Source organism: Nothobranchius furzeri, chromosome 7, assembly GCF_043380555.1.
Source record: "Nothobranchius furzeri strain GRZ-AD chromosome 7, NfurGRZ-RIMD1, whole genome shotgun sequence".
NCBI classification, from domain to species: domain Eukaryota; kingdom Metazoa; phylum Chordata; class Actinopteri; order Cyprinodontiformes; family Nothobranchiidae; genus Nothobranchius; species Nothobranchius furzeri.
This window is the reverse complement of record NC_091747.1, coordinates 50,849,961-50,870,064: the sequence shown is the minus strand read 5'-3', so window position 1 is coordinate 50,870,064 and position 20,104 is coordinate 50,849,961. Positions and strand designations below refer to the sequence as shown.

General features: G+C 44.7%; 3 protein-coding genes across 4 annotated transcripts in view; 1 reads left to right on the top strand and 2 right to left on the bottom strand.

The window, feature by feature from the left end:
* Positions 1-1,855, top strand: part of boc (BOC cell adhesion associated, oncogene regulated) — a 32,870-nt gene extending 31,015 nt beyond the window's left edge. Inside the window, 5 exon segments of the mRNA XM_054751191.2 lie at positions 348-559; positions 645-733; positions 1,329-1,459; positions 1,562-1,668; positions 1,670-1,855. Coding sequence (XP_054607166.2) covers positions 348-559; positions 645-733; positions 1,329-1,459; positions 1,562-1,668; positions 1,670-1,720 — 590 coding nt within the window. The 3' untranslated portion in view covers positions 1,721-1,855.
* Positions 1,856-5,399: 3,544 nt separating this feature from the next.
* LOC107382854 (basic helix-loop-helix domain-containing protein USF3) lies at positions 5,400-13,594 on the bottom strand. Its single transcript, XM_015955191.3, has 7 exons — positions 13,476-13,594; positions 12,958-13,087; positions 12,786-12,817; positions 12,430-12,512; positions 12,245-12,341; positions 7,449-12,049; positions 5,400-7,304 (listed from the first exon to the last, which is right to left on the bottom strand). Exons 2-7 carry the CDS (start codon positions 13,002-13,004, stop codon positions 5,532-5,534), a joined length of 6,633 nt encoding a protein of 2,210 aa, XP_015810677.3. The 5' UTR covers positions 13,005-13,087; positions 13,476-13,594; the 3' UTR covers positions 5,400-5,531.
* A 1,092-nt stretch (positions 13,595-14,686) lies between these two features.
* naa50 (N-alpha-acetyltransferase 50, NatE catalytic subunit) lies at positions 14,687-19,589 on the bottom strand. 2 transcript variants are annotated; one of them, XM_015955192.3, is made up of 5 exons: positions 19,421-19,589; positions 17,794-17,930; positions 17,463-17,582; positions 17,318-17,384; positions 14,687-15,093 (listed from the first exon to the last, which is right to left on the bottom strand). In XM_015955192.3, exons 1-5 carry the CDS (start codon positions 19,426-19,428, stop codon positions 14,916-14,918), a joined length of 510 nt encoding a protein of 169 aa, XP_015810678.1. In that variant the 5' UTR covers positions 19,429-19,589; the 3' UTR covers positions 14,687-14,915. The 2 variants fall into 2 exon arrangements, with proteins under 2 accessions (XP_015810678.1, XP_015810679.1); XM_015955193.3 differs by having other exon boundaries at positions 17,794-17,927; positions 19,421-19,588.
* Between the last annotated feature and the right edge of the window lie 515 nt (positions 19,590-20,104).

Genomic DNA, 20,104 nt, shown 5'->3' with positions numbered 1-20,104 from the left:
TCCGGGTACTCTGGCTTCCTCCCACAGTCCAAAAACATGTTAGGTTAATTGGTCTGTCTAAATTGTCCTTAGGTGTGAGTGTGTGTGTGCATGATTGTTTTTCCTGTGTGTCTCTGTGCTGCCCTGTGATTGACTGGCTCTCTGTCCGGGGTGTACCCCGCCTGATTGCCCATTGACCGCTGGAGATAGGCACCAGCCCCCCCGCGACCCTGCGTGGACAAAGCGGGTTCAGAAAATGGATGGATGGATCTGTGTGTGTGTGTGTGTGTCTGTGTGTGTGTGTGTGTGTGTGAGTGTGAGTGTGTGTGTGTGTGAGTGAGAGAATCATTGTTTTCTCTTCTCTTCAGAGCAAACATCCGACATGTGTTTCCCCACCGCGGCTGCTCCCGTCTCTTCATGCCAGTACACGATGGTTCCCCTTCAGGGACTTGCTCTGGTTGGACACTGTCCTCTGGACACACACCATACAGCACCACATGGCGTTTACCCGGCTAACGGCGAACACCTCCAGAACGGCAAAGCTCACCATCCAAAGGAGCGTCTGCCAGGCCTGCAGCAGGTAAATCACCTCAGGCTTAAGCTTTTTTAACAAAAATAAATGTCTTTTTTATGAAAAAGATCTAAATACTTCATTTTTTATTCAGGATGAAGAGGATTGTGACATGGAATGTGAAACTCTTCTGCCACAGACGATGTCAAATGGACATCTGCCGGTCTACCACTACTCCACCTGGTATGTTTTCATAAAAATAATCACGCTATTGTTTATATGAAAAGAAACCAAATCAAAAATGTTAATTTTGAACGACCCCAGTATAGAGAAACAGAGATTAGTTCAGAACAGATTGACAAGCTAACTGCTAGTCATCCTTAAAACAACTTCTAATTTAAAAAATTCATGTGAATTGTATTTTTAAATGTCTTTACATAGCATCATACTTTCATTCTGGCAGTATCTTACAGGAAGTGACTCAAGTTGCACAGGAAGTTCTGCTGCTTTCTGTGCTTGTAAACAACAACTTAATGTTTACAAAACTGCAGCGTAAAGACTTAAAACGCAGGATTAACACGAGCCACCTTAAAAATGAGGTGATTGAAGTTATAAGAAGTCAGCAATCTGCTGTTGCCTGTTACTAGCCGTTAGCTTGTTGGTCTGTTCTGAAAAAAGTAGTTTCTCTAAACTGAGGTTGTTCAAAACGCTGCCTGCAACAAGTAGTAGATTTAATGGTTGACATTTATTAGTCAGAAAATCCAGTAGCAAAGGGGTTTAGCTAACGACTCGTGATAAAATTAATCTTCGGCTCATATGGATGACTTTGTTTCTTCAGCAGCAACGAGCTTCACAAACAGACCTGTTGTCCTCCTGATGACTCCGCCGTTCAGCAGCTTGCCGGATGTCAGGACGTGGGGGGAGACGGCAGGTTCTGTGATGGAGACGGAGCAGAGGTTATAACTCAGAGTAAGTGTGGATCAGTGTAGAAGCATACATTTATCAAATGATTAAAAAAAGATCCTGTCTAATAAAGATTAGTTCCTGATCAGTGCGTTTCCTCTCCTCCAGAACCAGAATCTCTCCGACTTCTGTCTCTAGAAGACGAGATTTTCACCACATCGTCTTCAACAACGCGACGATCCCAAGACACCGTTCAGGAAGTGAGCGTCCTCCCTGTATGAAGTGTCCCCCGAGGACAAAGGGTCGGCCGACACTCCAGATGTTTAAAGAGACTCTTAGTGAACAGAAAAACAAGAAAGTATTTATTTTTGTATCAGAAGTATTTATATATTTATGCTTTTGTACATAATGATTCTATTGTATATATGGTTATTTTCATATTCAAGAAGACTTTTTATTCATACACCTGCTTGTTTGATGTCATGAACAAAGGGAGTGGTGGCACCGAGTTTTCCTGAAGATGTGAGACGGGTTTCCTTCTGTCAGTACTTCACATCCTCCTCATGTCATTCCTGGTTGTTTTGATACTAACAGGAAACAAAGAGACCACTTCCTCCAGTCAGATGCTGTCTTCACCGAGGTGCTCATGTTCTACAGATAAATGTGTCCACGTAGTATAGCTGTAACACAAAAACCTATTATGCATCGCTCATCATTAACAAACTATTAACGTGTATGCAACATAAATCATTGTTTCAGTAGCGTTCAAGAGATTATGTATATTATATATTGTATATATATTTATTTTTATGGAGTTTGATATTTTTTAAATCACTGAATGGGAGAGATTCTGGAAGACGACTCAAGTCATCGATAAGCTGAAATTTATACTGCAGCCACTTGTGTGTTTACTTGTTTGCTGGTTAACCAAATGTCTGCCAGTAGAGGGCGCTGTGACTGGTGTGTTAGTATTATGTTTCCCTCCTCTTCCTCACTGGTTAGTGCAAAAAAAGTATTAGTCTGTGACAGAAACGTCAAAATGAAGGAGATCCTGAATCTACTCCCTGAGAAGTGTGCAGCTTTCCTGCTGCTGCACATGCTGGAGCACTATTGCATGTAAATAAAAGCTCGTGAATTTTATTTGTCTGATGCATCTTTTTTATTCGCAGCAGGAGATGTTTTTGCGTTTGTGTGTATTTGTTAGTTATTTAATGAACTGGAACAAAGCGATCACAAAGTAATCATTGGATGTTTCTCTACTTCTGCTTTTGGTTCACTTCAGTCTAAGATGGCTGCTGCCACCAATATCATATTCAAAAATACTTTATTAATCCCAGAGGGAAATTAGAGTATAAAAGAATGGCAACAGCTGTAGTAGCTGAGAGTCACAAAAAACACAAAGGTGTAAACTTTTTACATAAATGTAATGTCTCCAAACCAAAGCTAAACATTTTTACCTAAAAACTACAGTAAGAAGGGAATTAAAGCATTAATTCCAACATTTCCAGGATACGGAAGCCCATTACTGTCACTAATACAGCTTGTATCTCATATTACTGGTTCTCACATTCTCATTGTAGGGAGGTGAATGTTGTTGCTTTTAAGCTTATTACATTACCTTTACTTATGACCAGGAAGATGTAGTATTCTATATAAATATAGAATATCAACCTGCTTGGTCTTTGAATGTTTAATCAGAAGATTCTAGGATTCTTTGCTTTTTCAGTGATCAAACACACTTCGTGCTGCTGCAAGAAGAGAGTCAGGTTTATAAAAAGTAAGAATTTATTTTCCAAACAATTAAAAACATGACAAGTTAACCAAGGCTAATGTGATGGATGAATCTAAGTGGATGGGATGTGATGTCTGATGACCATGGGTGAGTGTGAGGTTATCAGAACCTTCGAATCTAGAAGACTTGAGTTCTGGGTGAAAAGAATTTGGTTTGAATTTAACGATGAAGTTCTTATCTAAAACACATCAGACGCGATCTGTCATGTCTTCGTACCCCAAGTGGAGACTCTCTTTTTGGATCCGAGATGTCAGGGGGTCGGGTGACCCCAAAGTACCGAAGATTAACCGCAGTACGACCAGGTCAGTCGAGTCATCTCCAGGTCACAACAGTTTGGGGCTAGTTTGCATCTCGAATGGATTCTTAAGGAATCTTGCTGTCAGCTTTGTTCTGCAGGAACCGTTTGGCTGTGTCAGCTGTAGGCAGCTTTTAGCTTGTCGAAAGCTTTGGGTTAAAGAGGGTTTGCTTTGGATGGCCTGTCCAAAGTTTTCCCTAGAACTGAGTGCTAAACCTCACAGGATGTTGGAAGCTGGAAGTTGAAGTGCTGAATCACTGTAAGTGATTCTGTTTTAATATTCTCATATTATGATTACTTGACAAATCAGAATTGGCCATGTGAGGAGAGTTTTACCAAGAACCTCAGAAAACACGCCTTCTTTCAGATACAGGATGCTCTGATTTGTGGGGGTAAGAAAGTATCTATGTGTCATGAGTTTAACTTAACTTTAATTTATCTCTAATGAACCTTGCCATTTGAAACATTCATTTCATCATTTATATGTCATTTCAAACTTCGGTAATTCAAGCGCAGATTAATCAACCTTATCAATTTAAGCACAGATTATATTCATTTATAGTACAATTATTATAATTGACAATAAACAAACATTTATTTAATGATTATTCATCTTATGAGTTGTAGAAGTTCATCTTTTGTCCTGTGAAGCAAGCAGGTAGGCAGGCCACTGCTTGGCAGAGAAGACCTTGAGGAAGGAACGTGATGTTGACAATACGTTATCATGTGTTCAGAGCTGCAGAGAGGCTCTGAACTCCAGCTGATGGAATGCAGGATCCGGCAGGTTAAAGGCAACACATGTAGACTCCACATGGCCAGATAGTGAAGAGGTCAAACTGTACATCAAAACTGACCATTTGTGGATGTTACATCATATTATAGGTATCTCAGATAGTTAAGTCATGATTATCTCAATTATGAGATGTAAGATTTTTTATTAGAGTGGTGGCAACGGGCTTCCATACTATCGGAGTATAAATGAGGAAAAACAAGCATCTTTTTGATTTAGTGGATTTAGGTTTAAATTTGAGGTCCTTCATTCAGAATTGACATTCAAATATAAATGTGTGTGTGTTCTGCAGGAAGCAAACAAAAGGTCCATGTGTGCAAAACCAACATTTTTGATTAACTTTTTAACAAAATACCTTCACTGAGCTTTTATGTGAGATAAGCACATTTAAGCAAACTATGAATATTGAAAGACTTTGCAGCGCTGCTTGTTATAGTAGTATTAATAAAAATGTTAATATGTTGTGTATCGGATAAATTAAATTATGAAGGTCAGTTTTCATTCAGCTGTTTAAGTAGGTAAAGCCACATTTAGCTAATTAAAAGGTTTTTAACTCATTCTAATTTACAAATATTAGTAGTCATGTCACCCTTTAACCCCAATGAACACTCCAAATTCTAGAACATTGTGTGGAGTCTCTCCATTATTGTTCAACATAAGGATTTTTCCATTATTTACTCTTAGTTGAGTTGTTTTTAAATTAAAAACAAATTGAGTTGTGTAACATTTAAATAAAAAAATCTTTTTTGAAACAACTAGTCACCTAAAATGAGTAAAGTGTAGAAAGCAAAGACGATTCTCGAGGACGAAGTAAATACAAATGTCTCCTTATAAACTTTATTAATCCATTCTGTATTTACAAATATATACATCATCTAGCAACTTTGATATGAAACATTAATATTTACAAAATAGCTCTTGAACAAAAAGGATTCTGTACAGTGCAACCTGATATAAGTTAGTAAATTACATTAGTAACTGTGCAGAAGGTATTTTATGACCCAGAATACAAAGAATTCAAGTTCTGAACTTTAACATTTTTTACCAACCAGTCAGTTTAATCCAACATAAAGAATTAAGGGTTTCATTTCCCTAAGATGAATCATTTTGTGACATCACAAATGTCAAAAGGTAGAATTTAACAGGAGAAGGTGTGAGCATGTAAACAATCAGGTGAATCGTTGCCGCCGTCTTTAACGTTAAAGAAAATGCGTTTGGAGCAGATTTTTTTCACCCCATCCTCTTGAGCGGTGCGCCGTCGTCATACAGCCGAGCTGCCGTCGTGGCCCAGGATGTGGCTGATGTTGTGTGCGGGTCGATTGGGCTGCTTGCCGGAGTCGGAGGACGATGTGTTGGACAGAGACAAAAGGGGAGACATAGGCATGGAGCCATCGGTGGGCATGCCGGTGGCGATATCAGGGAACAGCGAGGTGAGGCTGAAGTTGGAGATATGGGGGGTGATTCCAGACGAAGGCATGGGGGGCATTTCTGGAAGCAAGGAGAAACCGGCCTGACCGAAGCCCACGGGGCGGGGTGGGGACAGGATGGAGCTGAAGCGGTTGTTGAGGGGCGGAGCGCTGCTCTTGTCCACGTTGGGACTTGTGAACATCTGGTTGGGGAAATATTGGAGCGTGACGTCGCTGGGGAGGCTGGGGTGAGCGGCGGGAGAATAGGAGGGGTAGAAGGAGGGTAGAGTATTCTGGGGCTCCACAGGGAGGAGTGATGGGGTTCTGGAGGAGCTGGGCTGACTGGCTGGAGGGATGAAGGTGGAGTTGGCGTTGATAGGAGGTGGAGGATTCATCCCTCCTTCTGAAATAAAGGGGAACCCAAAGTTCTGTGTCAGGTGCTGGTCAGAGACCAAGTTGTTGTCACCAGGAACCTGTGAGCTGTCTGCCATAAAGCGTACGATGGCGCTGCGTCTAGGCTCTCCTCCAGACTGTGGCCGCCCCAGCAGCACCCCTCCCCCAGAGGGCAGAGGCAGATGACCCTCAGGCTCAAAGGGATTGGTCGGTCTCAGAGTTCCAGACCGCGGCCGCTCACTGGGTCTCTGTTTGGTGGACTGCGTGTCTCTGGGGAGATGACGGGAGTGCTGACTAACGGGAGGTCTGGAGCGGCCTGGCTCGGAGCTGCTGTGTGGCGTGGGAGGGTGGGGGAGACCAGCTCGGACGCCCGTGTGCATATTACCGCTGACCTGAGAAACGTGACCCTTGTTGCCCTCTGAGAGCCGCATAGCCGGAGCTTTCTGGGACTGGGGGACGCTTGGGCTGGACGCCTTGGCCTGGATGGCTCCTGAGGAGCTTGCAGACACACAGCTGTACTCCATGCTGACTGGAGGGCAGCACTGAATTGCTCTCTGGTGGTTGTTTTGCTCAGGAAGTTGAGGGGAGAGGAGGCTCTGCATAAAGCTCTGGTGACAGCCTTCCTGCTCCCGAGACCCCACCTGTCCTCCCTGAGGGCCGGGGTGAGGGCCGCTGTAGCCACCGCGGTTCCTCCCGTCTGCAATCGGGCCCACGCTCATTCTGAATCCTCCCTGCTGCCCCTGAAGGCCCCTCTGAGAGGGAGGCACCGGCTTAGAGGCCAGATCACTCCCACGTGAGACTTGAGTCTCAAATCCACCAAGCTGATGCGCTCCCCCTCCTCCACCACCCATCACCTTGAAGGGCTGACACTCCGAGCCCCTCTGGACATCGCTGGGTGCCGGATGTTCAGATGGGAGGCGGTTCTGTGGGTTGTGTGGAATGCTGGCCTTCCCTCGCGCTGTGTCCAGATAACCTCTGAGGTCAGCTTGCTCCTGAGCAGCACCGCGACCGGGCTGAAGGTGGACAGCAATCCGCTGCTGCTGCTCTCCACTAGTGGAGCTTTTACTGATGAGCGCCTCAGCCGAGTAGTTGGAAACACGGTGACGTTCCTGGCGAGTCGGAGCACAGGCCAACTCGGATGACCGGGATACTGGATTGCTGGGAGGAGAGATGAGCTGCTGCTCCAGGCTCCGGGAGCTCATCATCCTCTGCATAGCGGTGTGGTCCTGACCAGCCTGTGGGGGGGGGTGTCAGAAAGATCAATGAATACGTTAGCAAACTATAAAGACACAAAGGCACATTCAACAGACATGCAGCACTGTTTTAATCCAAAACTGGACTTGTAACTGATTAATTTTCTCTTTTTCAGAGACACAAACCTTGAGGTGGTCCTGCTGGGCCATGTGGCTGCTGTGGTGGGCCCTGGATCCCACTGATTGGCCTTCACAAGTCTTCTCCTGGTGCCTAAAGTGCTGCTGCTGCTGGAGCTGCTGCAGATGCTGAGGGTGTCTGGAGTGGGAGCTCTGCTGCTGCTGCTGCTGCTGGAGCTGCTGCTGCTGATGCTGGGCCTGAGGAGGCTGTGGATGTGCCTGTTGTTGGTGCTGCTGTGGATGAGATTGTTGGTGTTGCGCTGGCTGCTGATGCGGTTGTGACTGTTGGTGTGACTGTTGTGGGTGCTGCTGATGCTGATGTTGATGCTGCTGAAGTCCAGACTTTTCCAGGTGATGCTGCTTCTGCTGCAGGCCAGCAGGTGAGCTGGTCTGACTGCCTCTGACCATCCCGCCTCTGACCATCCCTCGCTTCTTTTGGACATGCTGCTCTTGCTGTTGCTGCTGCAGCGCCCTCTGGTGTAGCGAGTGGCGCTGCGCAGGGTCAGGCTGAGTCAAGTGATGCTGTAAATGGTAGAGATGCTGTCGCTGCTGTTCTTGCTGCTGCTTCATATAAGGGTTCCCCCCCAGATGTGGACCTGGTTGGTTTACTGAATGTTGCGGACGAGGTTGAGGCATCTGAAGCACCCCTGCTGGATTCTGCTCTGCAGCTCCTTGAGGGGGACAGTGGCCCTCAGCGGGACGCACAGCCGAACTCATGAAAGAGTTTGTTGAGAAGAGCGAGGTTCCACCATCTGAACTGATCCTCGTCAAGACAGCTGAGGAGGTGGAGGGCAGCTGTGGCACCATCATCTGACTGTGGTCTGGTGCTTTCACATCCATGTGGCTAACAGCATTAGCAGGTGGAGGACACGGTTTGGGTCTCTTCCCTGTGTTTAGCAGGACCTCGTCCTGAGCCGGTCTTTTGGCGATGATCTTCACTTGTCGCTCACTGACGTTTCCAGGCTGAGCCCTCATCGATGAGGTCTTCATGGTGTTGTACTCGATTACGTGGGCGGCACCCGAGCAGGGGGACAGGGCCTTGTTTGGAGCTTGGGACATATGAGCCGAGGCTCCTACGGGGGAGGGCACAGAACCTTGTTGGACGGTGAGATTAGGAGAACTGGGGTATGGCGGGTGATTGGAGCTGGGTCTGATCAGGTTGTTCACACTCAAGGTGGCTGCCGTACCACTCTGCACTGAACTCTGAGACTGGAGCGCCTGAGGCTGTGAGTAGACAATATTCTGTGGATTTCTGCTTCCGTTTGGCCCGCTGATGGACACGTCCCCAGCCTGTCCTCTGACAGACATCTCAGCATGCGTAAGCGTCCCTGGATCCATGGGTTTGGTCATTTTAGCCTGCTGGCCAGCTGAGCCCCTGTCTTTACCTGTGGACACCGCTGGAGGTTTAGAGGAGTCCCATGAGGCGGTGGTGGCAACGACAGAAGGCGCGTTGTCCACAGAACAACCCCCACTCCGTCTCCCAGGGCTGTCCTGCTCCAGCATGGCAAATGCAAGCATCTCTGCCTGCTCAGATGTGAACGTGAACGTTCCAAAGGAGCCAGAAGATCCACCGATACTCTGACCCTGCGGAAGCATCGAGGCCACGGAGAATCCTCTTCCACCCCCGGCTCCTCCAGAAGTGGGAGAATCCGTCTGCCCATTGGGGTTCTCCAAAGACTGATCATCTAGGTTAGTGTACACTTGCTGAGACAGTGCAAAGTCCTTTTGTGAGGGAGCTTCAGAAGCTGCTGCTACTACTAAGCTGGCTTTATCCGCTGATGTGGAATGCCTCTCCTCCATCGTCGCCTGTGCTGGTTTGACTTCTGCAGGATGGCACGAGGACATCTGAGGTCCGGTAACCTCAGTCTGCTGCAACGGAGCTCTTGGAGTTGTGTTCTTCTTCCTGAACTCTAAACCAGCCGCGACTGAGCTTTGGGGAGCGGAATATTCAACATCAGGCGCTGAAGTTGTGGACACGGAAAACGGAGCGGTGGACTGAGAGTCTGGTTTATTACAGACTGATGGGTTTTGCGTTTTAGATTCCAGGGAGAGACGTGAGGGAACCATCAGAGCGTTCTGGTTTAAAGTTACTGGAGCAGTAGTCGTGAGGCTGCTGGTGCAGGCTTGATTTGAACACAAAGTGGAACTCCCAGCGGAGGTGTTCTGAACCTCAGCGACTGCTGCAGAAACATCCAAAGCTGTGGTTTTAGAATCAGCCGCAGGGATGGGTAACTTACTCGGTGCTGCTGCACAAATCGGATGTTTGTTTACAGTCGAGCCGTCAGAAACCGAAGCTGGTTTACTCTCCGACGACTTGGCCGATGTTTCGCTAACGTTAGCTGCATTTGTGACGTCACTGGTGACAGCTTGACTCAAGCCACTTTGAGACGAACCAACAGAGCTTTTCTCCTCTGGAGGACTAAAAACAGCCGCGTCACTGGATGAGCTGCCCACGATGTTCTGTGCTGACTCCACACAGACAGCTTCACTCCTCTTTGTGACATTTGTGGAGCACGCTGGGAGAAGGTCTGTGACTTTGACTGTTGAGGGCGGCAGAACTTCAGCGGTTTGTTCTCCTGCAGCAGAAACAACAGCAACCTGTGCAGGAGAGAGCACCTTCTTCTTGGCAGGTTTAGTCCTTTTAGCTGCTGCTTTCTTTGTGTTTAAAACGGAGCGAAGCTTCTTCCCTGAGGGCTTAGAGGCCTTAGCCGCTTGCCCCGAGGTGACCGGGTTCACACCAGGAAGCTGTAGCTGCTGTGCAGGAAGTGCCAGCGTGGCTCCAGAGATGGATTCAGGAGCAGGAGGCTGACAACTGCTCTGACTAGAAAGAGGGAGGCCTTGAGAGATACTCTGATTAAGACTACTAAGGGCCCCTAAACTATTGAGGGCCACGTTAGTAGTTGGCTCCTCTGTGGTGGTGGGCTGGACCAGTTGGAGGGTGCTCTGGCCGCCCTGGGAGCTGGACTTGTCAGAAGTCTTCATGGGCTGCAGGGCAAACACTTGACCATTTACAGTGATAGTCTGTGGGGTTGTAGGAACTGGTGGAGATGATGAAGCCTGGCTGACAGAACGAGGGTGGTTTACTGATGGCTGAGTAGGCCGAGGGAGGATGTGTACAAGCTGCTTCCCCCCGACGCTTTGTACCGGAGGGGCAGGCACCGGGCTGCTAGTCGTGGGTGTCTGAGTGGAAGCAGCGGGAGCTGCAGCAGGAACCATCCCCACCTGTGGAGTCTGAGGCGCAGATGCAGCCTGACTTGGTGCTTGGATGATTACTATATGCTGACAAGGTGTCTGATTAGTCATCTCCTCTCTCACCACAGGCTGGGATGGACAGGCACTGGCCTGCTGCAGGATCACAAGGCTAGGATTGTTGGTGTTCTGAGAAGCTGTCACACCTGAAGCGGCTGCTGCTGCTGGATTGACCTGTAACACCTGCATGGTCTGAAGGAGAGGCAGCACAGCGGCCTGCGGCTGGGGCACAAGAGCTGGCTGAGGCTGCGAGATGAGGGCTGCAGGGGGGTGAGGAACCAGCGATGCAGGCTGAAGTACAGTGGGCTGGGGCTGCGACACAACAGCTGGGTGTGGTACTAGGGCTGGCTGGGAGAGAACTGCACACTGAGGCTGGTTTGGGACTGCAGGTGGTTTTAGAAGGGTGTGTGTCTGAAGGTGACCTGCAATGGGAGTTTGCTGTACAGGCATGTATGGCTGCATATGTATCTGGATGGGACAAACGGGGGGTTTTGGACATACAGTCACATGTTGCACAGCCTGGGTGGTGCTGCTGACCTCTGGAGGGGGCAGACTCTGGCAAACTGGTTGCACTGTGTTCCCTGTCATCTGCAGTGTTGTCCAGGTAGTCTGTGTGCTGCCTGCAGCTCCTGCCCTAAGGAGGGTTTGAGTGCTGGGGACGGCCGTGTAACTCACAGTCCCGATAGTAGTGTCTGCTGTGACTGAAGAGCAGACCCCTGAAGCAGCTGGTCTAGTTACAGTTTGGGTAAACGTGGCGTGCGACAACACAAGTGGGGCGATGCTTTCGGCGGGATGCTGTGAGGCTGAAGTAGCAGCAATAGCGATGGGCTGAGCCGGGGCAGCAGGCTGCGTTGGTTGGGGTAGGGATGTAGCAGCTGCAGGAATCTGAAGGGTGATGTAAGACACGGACGGTGGCAGAGCGGGGGCTGCGGCTGGCGTCTCAACCACACACTGCTGCTCGATCACTCTCAGAGCAGGTGCAGCCTGACTGGGTGTGGCAGCTGACACTGGGAGAAGCGCAGGGGTGGAGGAAGATGCTTTAACTTGCAGCAGGGCTCCATTAACTCTTACTCCAGCTTCATCTGGTGTTGGAAGAACTAAAGTTTCGGAGAGCCGCTTCACAGGGCTCTTCTGTTTTCCTGCAGGGCGCATCACATTCCCGTTGGAATAAACGACGATCCCCTTTGGGAGCTGGTGAGTGGGGGTGACTTTTGCCACTTTGGCACAGCTCTGCTTGCCCTTCCAGTGGATAGTTGGGTCCTCTAGAAGGCTAATGTCATTAGCTTTGAGGAGCTCGATGTAGTGAGCACTCTCTTTTCTCAGTTCCTCCAACTGACGCCTCAGTCGACGGATTTCCTCCGCTGCAAAGCAAAGACAAAAAAGACATTTTACGTAGCAGACGTGACCAGGATCCTGCTTATTACTGACATTTTTGAGAAGGCGGGTGATGTTTTACTAATAAACACGCAATAATACTTTCCAAGACACAACAAAGACGTGACCGTCTCATTATCTGAGAAACTGCTGATTTTTTGCACCTTGTTACTCAACATTACCTTGTACTTTATCCCCACTTTCCAGAAGCAACGTATCATTTTGCTTCTTCAGTTCAGTGATGTAGCGAAAAGCTTGGTCCAATATATTGTTCTTGCTCTGTGAAGATGTTAAGCAAGAAATTATGTGTTATATTTAAATAGACACTAGATTAATGCTAATTAAACAAAGACAGCTGGTTTCTTACCTGTTTAAGTGCCTGGGAACAGGGCAGAAGACTGCCAATACGATTGATCCCTGCGTTAATTTTCTCTTTTCTGTGTCGTTCAACTGCACACACACACACAAGCACACACAGCCATGCATGCACACGGATATTATTCTTTAAAATAAAACTGAGAAATGATGTTGTGATGCATAATTTTTTAACACTTTACTTTCAACAAGGCGATACTGTCTTGTAAGCATTACAAATGTTTCACTGGGCTTTTTGGGGTCTTTACTGCTTTATCACTCTTAAAGTTCACTATTTACCATTTGCCTTAGCAAAAGGATGGAGAACAACAAACATGTCAGTCTTCAAGAAAAAAAAGATGTATTTACCTGCATTATGAGATTCCTTGTTTTTCTTCTTTCTAAAATTAAAGAAATTGAATTTAGTTTATAACTTCTGACACGTTTGTCCTGCTGATTCATATGTATTAATCAATTTCCCTCTGGGATTAATAAAGTATTTTTTGAATTGAATTGAATGTAATAAACTGAGCATCCTTACTTGGGCTTGCGACCAGGTGTTTTTTGTGTTTCAGTCATCTCTGGCATCCTGTATTAACAGTTGCCTGTGTGATCAAAGGTACCAGTAAGCGCATTCAGCAGCTGGACCTTAAGCTCCTTCCGTGTTCGTCCTGCAAACAAAACATAGAGCTTTTAAATCGACATTAAACATCGATGAAACAGCTGTTAAACTAGGCTTTGCAGCCCACCATGCTAACATGCTAGTGCAGACCTAAACTCGTTAACCTTTACATTTCAGGAAAGTGTAGCTTGTTTGGCCTAACGCGTAGTTAATCATTTTACTTTAACGTTTCCACGTCAACAACAATCGATGTTAAAATATTTATTTTATCACTTAATAAACTACAAAGTAGCAACCCGAGCAATAAGCTTTATATTAGCCACTTAGCAAGCGGCTATCTGAGCTTACCGTTAACTACGTGATTAAGCTAATAAAAAGCGAAATCATTCGCATCTCTTCTTATAAAACGATGGTAAATAAGATAAGTGTCCACCAACCTCTAATCTCAGCATTTTGAAGATTGTATGTTGAGGTAAAAACTTAAACATCGGATGCTAAGTATTAGCAAGAAATCTCAAAACAAATCCAGATACACCTAACACCGTGCTGAAAGGGCGGGTTTTCCGGGAGGTCGCAGCCAATAAGATTTGCAGTTTGACAAGCATCAACCAATCAGAACACAACAATGTTTGCCTGTATTTTCATCAAGTGTGAAACAAATTAGTCTAAACAAACTTTTTTTAATTGAAATTTTTAACATTTCAGGCCCTTTTGGTTAAAACTAGGTGTTTGTGTTGCAAATAATGAAAACAAAGGACAACCAAAACAGTTTTACTGCAAATAGTAATTCCTTTATTTAGACGTTAAAAAGTCTTACAATATAGAGCTCCAGAAAAGATAAAATTCTCCAAAAGAAAAAAAAGGGGGGAAACATGCGCAAACTACAGTGGAGAAGACAACTCTCCCTGCATGCGGGGGGAGTCAGAGCTTCTTCTGGGTTGTTAAAGAGAGCCTTCTGGTTCTTTAGCTGAACTTTAACATGTTTTGTTGAGGGCGTTAACAACAGCAAGCTGGTGCTGTAGGTCTTAGACCAACTTAATAGATGGCTACATTAGGTGCTAAAGGTGTTGGAGGCATCGTCTTTAAGACAAACACACTCACAACTGTAGTATACAATCCCCAAAATAATGCCCAAATCAAACCCTGGATCATTAGAAACTCAGCAACATTAGGACTTTAATTGAGCTCCTTTAGCGGTAAACCCAGGGGAACCTCTGAACCTTTTACCACCATGAAAAATAAACATCAGCTGAGAGAATTAAATTACCAGGCCAGAAACCAAAACTTCACTGGAAATTTAGTGGTGACCTTGTTTTCCCACCACCTCGAAACCATTCAACCTTCCTGGTGTCCTTACCAAAGGAAACTTCCCGATCCTCCTGCACAAACTGGTCGGACTCACTTTCCATGAATCCCAGGGCTCAGGTGGTGTTTCATGAGAACACTCCACCCACACCCGATCAGCCTTTACTCCTCCAAACCCTTTCCTTTTGATATAAAACACTTATGTCCCCCACTAGGTATCATAACAGCATAAAAACAACTCAAACACAAACAGTGTGACTCGCAAACAACATTCCCACCCATCACCGAGTGTAAAACTCTCTAAAATTTGGCTTTTTGTCATTAGAACCAATTTCAAACAAAGTTATTGTCAAATACTCCTGTGAGAATAAAGGGAACAATTAAATATGCAAAAATCACCTTTGCAAAACTGACTGCAGCAATTTTTATGTGTGAAACTCGTTTTCTCTTTCTAGCGTCCTCTGGAAAAACTGTTGAGGGTGTGGCCCACAGGGCGTTTGCACAGTTCTGTTTCTGTGTTGGGGAGGGGGGGCACATTTGTGCTCAACCCCACCCACACGGTGCTGCACCCTCTACTCGGCCTTCTGGAGCTCGCCGCTGGGTGGTGCACACGGACTGCGCAGGCTCTTCTGCAGCACATGGGCGTCTGCAGGCTCTATCCTCTTGTAGTAATTCTTTTTTGTCTCGATGATCTCAAAGCCGAACTTCTGGTAAAAGTCGATGGCTGACTCGTTGCTGATCTGAACATGACTGCAGGAGCGGCAAAGCAGGAGTTTAGTTACTGGAAAGTACATTTGGAAAAAACATCAAATTTATCCCTTCAAGCAGCAATTCAGAGTTTTTCCCCATTCAGGAATTACGCAAGTTATTTAAAAAATCCGTAAAGGTGATAATCTTACGCTGTACCGTGATAAAGTGTAGGCAATGCATCTTTTTATTTTGCTAAGCCCCCCGTCCCGTAGAGCTCCGTGTAATTTGAATAGAGCGTCGCTCCACATTAGCCAATAGCGTTAGACATTTTCTTATGTACAGATGTCAATCACAGAGTCTGCAAATGTTTGTAGCATTACCAAGACTGATGCAGAGTTGACAACATTTCTTTTGAACAAGTAACTCTTAAAAATATGAAAAGGGCGGGCAATAGAACGATACCAAAAAAAACAACAACTTTTCCCCGATAGACATGAGATCTGGTGGCAGGAATAGAGACAGACAGTAGCAGCTAAACACGCTAACAGCTAATGTCTGTGTAGCTTTGGCCTCCTACTGCAAGTAGGAGGTAGAAGAACATGGCCGGTAAAAATATCTAAAAAACGAGCGTCCCGCAAAAGAAGGAAAAGGAAGGGGAACGATGAATGACGTTGACCGTAAGGGACAAAACCGTTCAGCCTTGTTGACGTATTTAGGCTAGTTAAAGCTGCTTCTGGAGTTTTCGCCTTTCAGAAATGATGTATGGTTTTTCAGACATCTGTAAAAGCGATTGTCTCATCATGTGCTGTGATAAAATGTAAGCAATACAGCATTTTTTTTTTTTTGCTAAGCACACCCCTGCCTCGCAGAGCTCTGTGCAATAGGAAACTGAGCGTTGACCAGAACTAACCAATAGCGTTAGACTACTTCCTTCAAATTTAAGGAATACCTCGCCTGATGCAGAGCTGATGAACTTTTCACGGACAAGTAAGTCTCTAAAATATAAATATATGAGAACACAGCATGACATGAGAATAATACTCGTAAAACGTGTTTTAGCTGTCTGTCGGCTACAAAAGCACATTTGTAAACAGAAACGTGAAGTCGCCCTCTTAAAAAAACAGAGCAACAGATTTTTTGTGTGATATGCTTGTCAGCCACTAGATGGTGCCATCGGATAAGAGAAACACTCCGGAAAGAAGCTTTAATGTCGTAGCTGCACCGCTAATTACGTCGAGAGCAGGTTCCGACAAAGTTGGGGAAAACCACCGATCCACTTCAACTGAACTGAACAACCACCAACTGGAGCGAGAGGATGTAAACATTTATCATCACGGACAAGAGCGAGTGTGAATTAGGGAGAGGGGCTTAAAGAGATGATGTGTAGTTTGTGCAAAAATATTGGCGGCTATAATCATAAAACTCTGGTCTAAAATACATGGGAGCGGGACTAAGCCATGTTTCCTTCTACGGGAACCCACAAGGTCAAAATTCATTTTCTGAATTGTGACAAGCGGTTACAAAACTTTTGCCATTCATAAACATTGCGGTTTTATACATTAACCTCTTTACTCATTGCCAGTGATGAAAGAAAATCTGATGTGCTTTTGGTTTTGCTGGAGGATGAACGATCTGATGGAGTACTTGTTTGAAAATTGCGCTCCCTGGGATTTTGACCCTAATGGCCATCCGTTGTTAAGGTCTTACTCAAACAAAAATACAACTTACTTGCAATGATTTAGGTATGTACTGCCCCCTATTGCTAGAGATAATACACACCACCACTTTAGGGTGCGATATATTTTTCCACCTCTAGATGGCACCCTCCAAGAAAAAAACCTCCAGATTTCTGCTTAAAAGTCAAGAAAAGTGAAACTGCCACCTTTCAGAACTGAATATTCAGTGTGTTGTGTTAAAACCGCTCTTATGTCCAAAGTTTCTCCAACGTCTCATGAGCTGAAGTATTTTATAAACAATCACATCACCATCCTTTTAGTAAAGCCTGGTTATTTCTGTAGAAATATATATAAAAGACCTGCTGGATGAAGTGGAAAATCTATTTCTGATGCTGGTGATGTTTACATGTAAGTAACCGTGTAATGCTAAATCTATGGTGGTGTAAATGTTTACATGAATATTTATAGATTGGAGCAGAAACACACGTTTGTATAACAGTTGTGTGACATTCAGGAAGCTAATAAACCAGCTACTGAGTAATCAGTGCACCCCTGTTAAAAATATGGTCTTATTTGAGTTAAAACATGTCCTGCTCAAAGGCACTTACAGGTAAATGTTGTCAAAAGTGCCATCCTTCTCACAGATGGTCAGCACATGATTAAGCATTTTTGTACCTAAAGGAAAACAGAAGGACAACTTTAGAAATAAAAACCAAACACGATTCTCAAAGTTTGAGGAACAGAACGCCGTACCGATTCCAAGTCTACGATAGGGTGCTAGACAACCAAGTGTCATGATGTACAGCCTCTTCTGGTTCTGAGAGTGGTCCACTCTGCAGCACACGGCTCCGACTGCAATGTCATTAAAGTACGCTGGAGAGACAAAAGGAAACTGATGATTTCCAAACAGATGAACGCAGACATTTAAAAGTTAATTTAATTGGATTTTTCAGTAAAAAGGACTTTTCATGTACATGACTGATTTATTGCTATAACAACCAGAATCAACCTCATCTGATGTGTGTGTTTTTAAAGGTAATCAGTCACAAATGATCTGAATGCAACTTGAATCATTTTTTCTCACCTAGCTTTGCGAGCTCCCCCACTTCCAGTACATCTTTGTAAAATTTGTCGTTGTAGCTGACAGGGAAGATGACTTGGTTCAGGCGTTTCAGTTGCTTTATGTTGTGAGGCGTAACGTCCCCCAGCTCGATCCGGCTACTGGAACAAGAGCAAAACGGTCAATTGGCTGACGACAGGTGCACAAATGAAGCCAAGGTGCCTTTTAGATTGAAGAGGGATCATTTGGTGTCGTAGTATCTTCCAAAAACACTAAAATGCTTGAAATATTTTGTTACGTGTCACTGCAGAAGTATTCAGACTTTGAGATGCACTTCAAAAACCAGCTGGTGATCAGAATGAATCAATATTTAACTATTTAAACTCAAAAACTGTATTTTTTGGTATTTGAAGCAGCAGAATAAAATCATACTTTTTCCCCAGGTCTGTGAATGCACCACAGCTAGACATAAACTCACCCTTGGAATAACAATTACTTCGTGTGCACGTTTAGTTTGCTTCCAGAATCATAATTTTCATATTAAAAAAATGTATGTATAAAGTATTTTTTAAATTATAGTTCTTCCAAAACCTGCATCAGCAATTCAAAGCTGCACAAGTCAGAAATCATTTTCAGCTTTCAAACCTAAAATCAGTGCATCTCTTGCATAAAAGATAACTGAAAATTCTGAAGTGAAATGTTTTAGAAGCATCACTTTTATGTTTAAATCCGCAGGTAAATTTTCATGCTTGAGAATTAACCTTAACATTAACATACTCCTGTGTTTCAGGGTAATTTCCCCCCATATATTAGTATTACCTTTGCATAATTTGTTGCAAAAACAGACAAGACTGGAGGAAAAAGGTGGTGGCAAAGACTAGACTTAAAAATAACGATTTAGCTCTTTACCAAGTAAAATAATGTTACGCCAGTTAGGATCAAGTCATGTGACTCAATCAGGTTTGTTATAAGCAAACATCCATTCTCTTGGTCTAGCAAAGGAGTTCAGTCAGTGTAGTATTTATAGGACCACTTGTATTTCCAGAAAGCTGAAAGTCGCGTGATGGAGAATGAAGAATGAAATCCCATCACGGTGATTAAACAAAGCCCGGCTTCAATAATGCTCATGGGGATTTAGAATAAGACAACAGACATTAAAGTTATGTTGTAAATCACATCTTGGTACTCTTGACAGATCAAGTTACACTAAAGGAAGTTAGCACAGACTCTGAGGTTCAGAGTGAAGCACTTGGAACTTTCTAACTTGACATAAATCGAATCTGCAGCTACTTCTCTGATTTAGTTAAAATGTTTTGTGCAGCAGAAGTTCACAACAAACAAAAATCTCCATAGATTTGTGTCTGTGCTTAGCTTAGCTTAACGGGGTTTACTGACTCAGCTCTCACAGGCACCTAACTGGTTGGCCTAGCTTAGTTTTCGATCTGAACGAAACTAAAAGCAGCTTTAGGTCAGACCTGTCTCAACAAAGCTGCTCCAATGACTGAGCTGTCGTTCGTGTTTCTGACTGAACGCTAAATAAAATCAGCTTAGCGCGCTAGCTAACCTCGTCGTGTCCAGCCCGCCTCCCTTGACCTGAAAAACTTTACTCAAGCTAAGCTACATATTCGTGACACAAAAAGCTTAAACTCACCCTTTCATTTTAAAAAGATAATATCCTTATTTACGGTTGGGTTTAACTTTAGCGATGTTTCTGGTAAAAGATGGGAATTTTGACAGAGTTAGGGTCGGGGATACCTCCCGTTTTACCCTCCACATGTAGCTTAGCCTCCACACTTCTACCACGACTGTGTCAACCCTGACGGACGCATGCGCACAAATGTTGCATGTGGAAGGCAGTTGTAAAATATAATTGTTGTTGATGAAAGAACCATTAAAATATAATTGTATGATATTTCAAAGTCTCTTCAAAGTAAATAAGGGAGATTTTTGAAACACAATGTTATTTATGGATGTCTAAAATAATGTCAGAACCATCTGGTATAGTTTTTAATTGTAGATACTTACAAAACAATTTATGTCCATTGAAAACGCAATTGTATACACCTGAAAGTCGCAATAATAAAATAATATAAAACCTCGTCATAAGAATTTGGGCGCGCCTGTATTTGCGTGTGTGTGTGTGTGTGTGTGTGTGTGTGTGTGTGTGTGTGTGTGTGTGTGTGTGTGTGTGTGTGTGTGTGTGAGAGAGAGAGAGAGAGAGAGAGAGAGAGAGAGAGAGAGAGAGAGAGAGAGAGAGAGAGAGATGAAATCCCAGTAAGTCTAAAGTGACATAATCTGTGTTAAATAGGAAACGTGAACTCTATGAATTGATCAT